A 9,757-nucleotide genomic window follows, 5' to 3' on the forward strand; every position below is an offset into this window, starting at 1 on the left:
ATATCTGCAAATACATTAGATACATAGGGATTTAGAAGGAATTTTATAATTTGTATGTGCATAGATAGAAAGACAGACAGATAAATAGACAGACATTGATTGACACAAACACACACACACTATAATTCCATTTAAACCTCTATTTACCTAAGTTATGTATTCTTTCCTTTAATTGATTATATTATCTGTAATACCTTATTTTATCTTATTCTATTCTGAATTCCTTTGCAGAGTTGATATATTAGTAGTGATGTCACATCATTTGGCATTTTCCAATTTTTCTTTATTTTTTCATTAATATTTCTTTCTTTTTCCATAAAAATGACAGGTATTGAAATTTGGAGAAGATACAGAGGTCAAGTTCAGTATCATAGTTTTTCATGTCCTATCAATCCCCATTCTCACCACTTTCTCTTCCAGACTGGGGCTATTCCAGCCCTCTGACTTCCCTTGTAGCATTCCCTCCAACCATCCCACCCTCATACCCCATATCAATAACAGAAAAAGGGGTAAGTACCAGATGGGCAGTTTGAGAGTTGGAGAGGTTTGGGATTTCACAGGGTTAAAAGTGCACAGGTTACACCCAAAACTGGCAAAGGCAATGGGGCAATCAGAACAGGTAAAGGAACCCTGTCACCATCACTCTCCACAGAAAGACTTTTTTTTAGCTTTGATGGGTTGCACAAAAGGGATGGGGCAGTAGCAGGTCCCGTGCATTCCAATGTTTGCCCCAATCACTGACACTACCCATCTATTGTCTAGCCCCAGCAGTTCTAACATCATATCATCTTCATGTTAAACTTTCTTGGAGCATCTGCTGAGGAGAGCCCTGCATCCGACTTTCGTGGCACATACTCAATCTCAATGTTATGTTTGGTGTTCCCCTTCCCTCTACTCCAGAGGAAGAGTAGGACCAAGCAAAAGAGGACAACTCCCAGGAAGGAGATGAAGCCCATAGTAGTGGCAATAATAAGAGTCTTGATGTCAAATGGGAATGGGACACTTGCACGTGTACTGTTGATATCACTCTCATTTGGCTGGTTAGATATAAAGGCAAAGGTTTTATTGGGTTGGTGAGGCCAATTAGGTGAGAAGCTTCGCACATGCAGATGAGCTAGGGAGGTATCATTACCACCTGCATTGCTGGCTACACAGTGGTATGTCCCGTTATCCTGAATCTGAGCATAGCGCACCTCAAGAGTCCCATCAGAAAACACAGTCAGCCTTCCATTAGTTTTGCTGGTGATAAAAACTTTACGTGGAGATAGCCATAAAATGTTTGGTGGAGGGTCTCCATCAGCTCGGCAGAAGAAACGCACAGTGTGTCCTTCATCCACATTAACCACCTGTGGGCTGCGGTCCTGGATGCGAGCACGCCTGCAAGTGAAATAATTGGGCTGCAAAACATCTGGGAAGTCCTTGAACTCTCTTCCCTGAACATATTCTGGACTGGAGCAGGAGGGCTGCTGTCGGTTAAAGTTCAGCCGCCAGCGCCGCCGGAAGATCCATAAAAGACGGCAGTCACATGCCAAAGGATTCCGATCCAAAATGAGTGTCTCCAGGTTGCCCACTGAATGGAAAGATGATTCCTCCAGAGTGCTGAGGAGGTTAGAGGAGACATTTAGCACCCTAAGGTGATTGAGACCACGGAAGGCATATGGTTCCACAACAGTAAGCTGACCACCTACCAGGTGGAATTCTTGTAGTCTCAGCAATTCATGCATCATGGAGCCCTCCACAGCAGTGATAGGGTTGTAGGAAAGGTTGAGGAAACGGAGATAAACAAGGTGTCGGATGGCAACATAAGGGATGGAGCTTATATTACTATGTGTAATAGAAAGGGAAGTTAAATTCAGTCCATATAGACTGTTGGCAGTCATGGTATCCATATAGGGCCAGTGTGCTATCTCCAGAACCTTAAGTCGATTCAACCTCTTGAAGGAATAGTCTCTAATGACCATAATGTTAAGGTATCGGAGCCGCAGTGAAATTATGCCATGGAGATGGGAAAGAGCTTCCGTAGGTACAGAAGTAAGGTTGCACTTCTCCAGTGACAACTCTTCTAGACTGTTGAGACCACGAAATGCACGATGAGAGATGTAGACAAGGTCATTATCCCCAACTTCCAAAGACTTGAGGTTGTAGAGATCCTGGAACATATCATCCAGAAGGATCACTATCTTGTTCTCACTAATGTCCAGCTTGGTGAGGTTACTAAGCCCCGTGAATACCCCAAGAGGGATGAGTTTGAGGCGATTGTTTCGTAGCCCCAAAGAGCGCAAGTTGAACAAACCATTGAAGGCTCCTGGTTCAATAGTACTCACAATGTTCTCACTGAGCTCCAGCTCCTCCAGGTAGGGAAAAGCAGAGAACTCGTCCTGGTTGAGGATTTTGATGCGGTTCCTGCTCAGGTCCAGAAGACGAGTGTCTGTGGGTACTCCTTCTGGGACACTAAAGTGGCGTTTGCGGTGGCACAGCACAGATCGGTCCTGGGGGGAGCAATCACAGCGCTGGGGGCAGCCTGAAGCCAAGCCGCACAGGACAGTACCCACCACCAGCAGAAGGAGGATAGGACACAGGCAGGACAGCAATGGGTGAACCATACTGGAGGTCGGACTCACCTGTAAAGCAAACAAAAAAAGTCAATTAAAAGAGGAACGCTCAGGAGATAGTACAAGCTAAACATATATTGTTTTAAAAACTTCAGTATATATATATATATATATATATATATATATATATATAACCCGGTAGAGTCTTTGGGGTAGATTTATCAAGCAGCGATCGGGATGATTGACACCCCCTGCTAGCGCTAGCCCGAATGTGTAGGGGGCGGTATTGCACAAGTATTTCACACGAAATGCGTGTGCAATGATAAATGCCGACAGCATATGCTGTCGGCATTTATCGATGTCGTGCATGTCCGCCCGTCACTTGATAAATCGCCCCCTTAGTCTATATGGGAATAAACAATATATAAAAATTCATGAAGCATATAAAAATTATCATTACACATAAAGGAAGAGTTAAGTAGTGGGTGTCTGTGTAGGTCACAGAAGCATGGCAAAACATTTATAGCAATATAAGATACTGTATTGGCATTAATGGATCAAACAGTATACTGAGAAAACACTCCACTTAACCTTCCTTTCACAGCAGAGATACAAACACATAGTCGCAGCCCCTGAACTCACCTCCCCTTGCTATAACAGAGAAGTCAGGGCAATTAGACAATTAGTGATAATTACAGGCAAGGAATCTCAGTCTGGGAAAAACAGAAAAAAGTAACTCCTGCTGTGCTGAACAGGAGAGCAAAGCTATGTGTATCTCATGTGTAAGTTTAGATTGATCCTCAAAGTGACACCTACCACTCACTCTTTACAAAATGCAAATCTTTGCCTCATTAAGCTTCTGTCTCTGTAGTGCACAGCTATTTCTTACTATGCTCTTTTCTCTATAATATAAACAGCTATCTCTCTGTGCTTTTTCCTGTGTATCATACATTGCTATATCTTGCTTTGTTCCTCATTCTATAACATACACATCTATTCCTCTCTCCCTGCAGGTATACCTTACTCGCCTCCCCTCTTCATAATATCAACACCTCTCACTCTATTGCTCTTTCTGTATATAGCAGTTAAAGTCATCTGTCACTGTTGCTCTCCCTGTAATATTCAAATATGTCATTCACACTGCTGTACTCTACTTATTTAAACAGCATTCATATGTAAAAAGATTTCAGGCTAGATTACAAGTGGAGCGCTAAAAGTTACACACAAGCGCAAAGGGGTTTATCGCGGGTGTTTGTGCGCGTCTGATTTTTCTGCTCGTATTACAAGTTTAAAGAGAATGTGAATGCTTAAGCACAATTGAAGTTAACGCTCGTCAGGTTAGCGCAAACTCAGAGCTCTGGTTAACTGTTGTGCAAAACAAAAAAGTGTCACAAAACACATCAAAAATACATTACAAAGTAAAGTTACACTCATAATAACACTATCTAAATTTTTTTTTTTTCATAAGTTATAAGGGCTCAAAGATATGAGGTCAAAAAGTCAGACAAAGGGCTTTAACATAGAGATACATACATATATATGTCTAAATATATATGTAGAAATATATATATGTGTGTGTGTTTGTGTGTACAGATGTGTATATAAGTATTTACAGACATATTAACACATAAATACATACATACAATATGTACACACATATAGACATATATAAGTACATTGGTGCCCTTTGCAGTCAATTAGATGAAAACATGTAAAAGAATATTTATGCAATATTACACCAAGATTATGAGTTTTGCGTTAGAGGCTGTGCAGTGCTAACGAGCAGTTTTCTCTCACCGCTCACTTACCTACAGCGCTGGTATTACGTTTTTTACAAACCCGGCGTTAAAAGGCAAGAAGTGAGCGTTGAGCAAAATTTTGCTCATTACCGCACTCCAATACCAGTGCTGCTTAAGTCAGCGGTGAGCTGGTCGTACGTGCTCGTGCATGATTTCCCCATAGGAATCAACTGGGAGAGCCGGCTGAAAAAAGTCTAACACATGCAAAAAAGCAGCCCCATTGATTCTTATGGAGAAATAAAATTTATATATATATAAACACCCCTAATTTTACACTTATTAACCCCTAATCTGCTGCCCCCGACATCGCCGACACCTACATTATACTTATGAACCCCTAATCTGCTGCCCCCAACATCGCCGACACCTGCATTATATTTATTAACCCCTAATCTGCTGCTCCGGACACCGCTGCCACCTACATTATACTTATGAACCCCTAATCTGCTGCCCCCAACATCGCCGCCACCTACATTATATTTATTAACCCCTAATCTGCCGCCCCCAATGTCGCCGCTACCTACCTACATTTATTAACCCCTAATCTGCTGCCCCCAACGTTGCTGCCACTATAATAAACATATTAACCCCTAAACCACTGCACTCCTGCCTTACAAACATTAGTTAAATATTATTAACCCCTAATCTGCCATCCCTAACATCGATGCCACCTACCTACATTTATTAACCCCTAATCTGCTGCCCCCAACGTCGCCGCCACTATATTACTATATTAAAGTTATTGACCCCTAAACCTAAGTCTAACCATAAACCTAACACCCACTAACTTAAATACAATTTAAATAAATCTAAATAAATATTCCTATCATTAACTCAATTATTCCTATTTAAAACTAAATACTTACCTATAAAATAAACCCTAAGCTAGCTACAATATAACTAATAATTACATTGTAGCTATCTTAGGGTTTATTTTTATTTTACAGGCAAGTTTGTATTTATTTTAACTAGGTAGAATAGTTATTAAATAGTTGTTAACTATTTAATATCTACCTAGCTAAAATAAATACAAATTTACCTGTAAAATAAAACCTAACCTAAGTTACACTAACACCTAACACTACACTATAATTAAATAAATTAACTAAATTAAATACAATACCTAAATTAAATTAAATTAGCTAAAGTACAAAAAACAAACACTAAATTACAGAAAATAATAAACAAATTACAGATATTTAAACTAATTACACCTAATCTAATAGCCCTATTAAAATAAAAAAGCCCCCCCCCCCCCAAATAAAATGCATGTGAAGTTCAATCCTATTGGCCAATCCAATCAGCCAATAGGATTGAGCTGGCATTCTATTGGCTGTTCCAATCAGTCAATAGGATTTTTTTCTACCTTAATTCCGATTGGCTGATAGAATTCTATCAGCCAATGAGAATCTAAGGGACGCCATCTTGGATGATGTCACTTAAAAGTACCTTCATTCTGTTTTAGTCGTCGCCAGAAGAGGATGCTCCGTGTCGGATGTCTTGAAGAAAGACCCGCTCCGCGCCGGATGGATGAAGATAGAAGATGCCGTCTGGATGAAGACTTCTGCCCGTCTGGAGGACCACTTCTGCCCGGCTTGGATGAAGACTTCTGCCCGTCTGGAGGACCACTTCGCCCCGCTTGGATGAAGACGTCTACCGGTAAGTTGATCTTCAGGGGGTTAGTGTTATTTTTTTTTTAAGGGTGTATTGGGTGGGTTTTATTTTTAGGTTAGGGACTTTGGGCGGCAAAAGAGCTAACTGCCCTTTTAAGGGCAATGCCCACCCAAATGCCCTTTTCAGAGCAATGGGGAGCTTAGGTTTTTTTAGATAGAATTTTATTTGGGGGGTTGGTTGTGTGGGTGGTGGGTTTAACTGTTGGGGGGTTGTTTGTATTTTTTTTTACAGGTAAAAGAGCTGATTTCTTTGGGGCAATGCCCCACAAAAGGCCCTTTAAAGGGCTTTTGGTAGTTTAGCTAAGGCTAGGGTTTTTTTTTTATTTTGGGGGACTTTTTTTAATTTTAATAGGGCTATTAGATTAGGTGTAATTAGTTTAAATATCTGTAATTTGTTTATTATTTTCTGTAATTTAGTGTTTTTTTTTGTACTTTAATTTAGTTAATGTATTTAATTATAGTGTAGTATTAGGTGTTAGTGTAACTTAGGTTAGGTTTTATTTTACAGGTAAATTTGTATTTATTTTAGCTAGGTAGTTATTAAATAATTAATAACTATTTAATAACTATTCTACCTAGTTAAAACAAAAAAACCAACTTGCCTGTAAAATAAAAATAAACCCTAAGATAGCTACAATGTAACTATTAGTTATATTGTAGCTAGCTTAGGGTTTATTTTATAGGTAAGTATTTAGTTTTAAATAGGAATAATTGAGTTAATGATAGGAATATTTATTTAGATTTATTTAAATTATATTTAAGTTAGGGGGTGTTAGGTTTAGGGTTAGACTTAGGTTCAGGGGTTAATAACTTTCATATAGTGGCAACAGATTAGGGGTTAATAATATAATGTAGGTGTCGGCAACATTGGGGAAGGCAGATTAGGGGTTAATAGATATAATGTAGGTGTCGGCGATGTTGGGGGCAGCAGATTAGGGGTTCATAAATATAATGTAGGTGGCGGCGGTGTCCGGAGCGGCATATTAGGGGTTAAAAATTTTATTATAGTGTTTGCGATGCGGGAGGGCCTCGGTTTAGGGGTTAATAGCTAGTTTATGGGTGTTAGTGTACTTTTTAGCACTTTAGTTTTGAGTTTTATGTTACAGTGTTGTACCATAAAACTCATAACTACTGACTTTTAAATGCGTTCGGACTCTTGATAGGGTAGGCTGTACCACTCACTTTTTGGCCTCCCAGGACAGACTCGTAATATCAGCGCTATGGAAGTCCCATAGGATTCCCCCCCCCCCCCACTTATTTTGCCCCATTGACTTCTATGGGAGTATAGATTTTCATGCAATATTCAAAGTCCAGCTTTTTACACACATTGGGTTAACACGCAAGCGAAAACAGTTAATTTCAACTTGTAATATGAGCGCAACCCGACGCATGCAAAAAGCTTACTTCTAGCAGAGTTAATGCTTGAGCGGGAGAGTTAACGCTCCACTTGTAATCTGGCCGTTAGCTAGCTATGTTTCCCTACTATGACTTTCACAAACATCATATATTTAGTTGATATCTGCCTTCACCAATGTGCAATGACACCGGTGTTATTGAAAAGATCTGACAGACACACACACACATAATCTTATTTGGTCTCCTACTTTCCAAATGAGCACACTGTTTTCTAGAAGAGAAGTATCATTATGAGATCTAAATCCTTCAAGCTTTATCAGCGGCTCAGACATGTACAGTATTCTGTTTGGGGAAGTGTTGGGCCAGATAAAATAAATTGTAGGTTTACATTATGATCCCAAGACCCTAGGCCAGACACACCTTTTCTATACCCTTCCCTAATATCTCTCTCGGCTCCTTCTCTCTACAACATATGTGCAGCAGACTAGTGGAAATGGAGTGCAGGTAAAGTATGGGGATTAAGACAAACACTTCTGAGGGTCACACACAGACCCTGGGCTCTATTAACAGCTATTTCTACTAACTCTGCTTAACATTTTCCAGATGGATTTTTTTGTGCTACAAATATTAACTAAAACAGACTTCTATATAAACAAACATTACATGAGATATGCTTTAGCAAGAGAAATATATATACTGGCCCCTCCCACAGAGCACAGGAGTGATTTACCTCCATGTTTGAAACACTAACGTTGTACAATTTAGGAAAAGGGTCATATTTTTGCCCTGCTGCTTTAGATTTAACAGTGCTTCTCAGTAATATGCTCAGTCTTCTCTACAAAAGATACTGTCTGATTCATTTGCTTGTTCTTTATACAAGATGTACACAATATTAGAGGTTACAGGTTTTTTTAAAAATATTATGATAAACATAAAGCAGAAAAACACATCAAGCTGCACATCTATCCCACTGGGGATAGATGAGGGGGCTGTTCTCCCTACAGTGATCCTACACAGAGTGCATAGAGCACAACCAAGCATACAGGCCAAATGCAATGAGAAACAGCTGGAAGTTAACATCTCCTAGAGGGGTGAAGGAAATGAGTAGGACAAGGAGAGATGGATAATGAAGGAGGCAATCAAAAATAAGGATTTAGAGTGACAAATTAATTAAAAGTAAATTAAACAGCAAGTGAGGGCAGGTATACTTTGGAAAGAAAGAGAGAAAGAAAGAGGGAAAGAAAGAAAGAAAGACAAGAATTACATATTGACAATGGTAAAACCATATATAGTTTTATAGAGCAGTGCTATATCTGTAGACAAGAACAGCAGTAAATATATGTACTTGGCTTGAAGCAGCCCATATTGCTATTGAATCAAGTGTATGTATACACACACACACACATATATATATATGTATATATATATATATATATCTATATATATATATATATATATATATAACAAGCACAAAAACAGTAGTGTTATGCATCTATAACCATTACCACATAAGCATAGACACAAGCACATATATGAATAGATTGATTTATCTGTACCTGGCCCTCATTTTCCTGAGCTGTGAGATCTCTCTTCGATTTCCCATCCCAAATAAGCAGCACACAACACCCACCCAATAAAACAGTAACTCAAATAAGCCAAATTAATAATAAAAAAAAAATACTAATGACACAGGGGGACAGTCACACACACAATGACACAGGAACAACAGAACTATCACATGCAGTGGAACACAAACTGAATCACAATCAGAGAAGCACGGCAGCCATGCATACACACAAAATACACACTGCAATAAGGATGCTCAGTTATACTTACAGACAAAATCAGACACACAAGGACACACAAACAATGAGAGAAAGACGCACAAGGACACACACAGTAGCAGCACTCAGCAAGAAAATCCAGGGGTTGATTCCCAGATGCAGACGAAGAGGCAGAGAGCAGAAATATCTGTGAGCGCACACACACGCACACATACACAGTCACAGGCCGATGCTGCTAGGCAGGAGAAAGAGAGGGGGGAGTGTGAGACAGAATCAGAGTCAAGGGGGGGGGGGGGGAGAGAAAGATACAGATAGAAGGAAAGGAGGAGGCAGAATGTGTGCATGTGAGATGGGAGGACCAAAATAAAGATACAAGAAATATGAGAAAAAAGCAAGAAATAACTAAAATAGGATAAGGAGAATAATGCGAGAGAAATAGCTTTGTATACTGCTATAATGACACAGCAATTTACACTAGCATAGCTCTGCTGCTCACTATTGTACAGTGACATAGCTCTACTACTCACTATTGTACAGTGACATAGCTCTGCTGCTCACTATTGTACAATGACATAGCTCTACTACTCACTATT

General features: G+C 39.6%; 1 protein-coding gene across 1 annotated transcript; it reads right to left on the bottom strand.

Annotated features, from left to right (window-relative positions):
• Positions 1-261: 261 nt before the first annotated feature.
• LINGO1 (leucine rich repeat and Ig domain containing 1) lies at positions 262-9,311 on the bottom strand. Its single transcript, XM_053717342.1, has 2 exons — positions 8,937-9,311; positions 262-2,621 (listed from the first exon to the last, which is right to left on the bottom strand). Exon 2 carries the CDS (start codon positions 2,601-2,603, stop codon positions 780-782), a length of 1,824 nt encoding a protein of 607 aa, XP_053573317.1. The 5' UTR covers positions 2,604-2,621; positions 8,937-9,311; the 3' UTR covers positions 262-779.
• Between the last annotated feature and the right edge of the window lie 446 nt (positions 9,312-9,757).

The sequence above is a fragment of the Bombina bombina genome, chromosome 6 (assembly GCF_027579735.1).
Source record: "Bombina bombina isolate aBomBom1 chromosome 6, aBomBom1.pri, whole genome shotgun sequence".
Classification (NCBI taxonomy): Eukaryota; Metazoa; Chordata; class Amphibia; order Anura; family Bombinatoridae; genus Bombina; species Bombina bombina.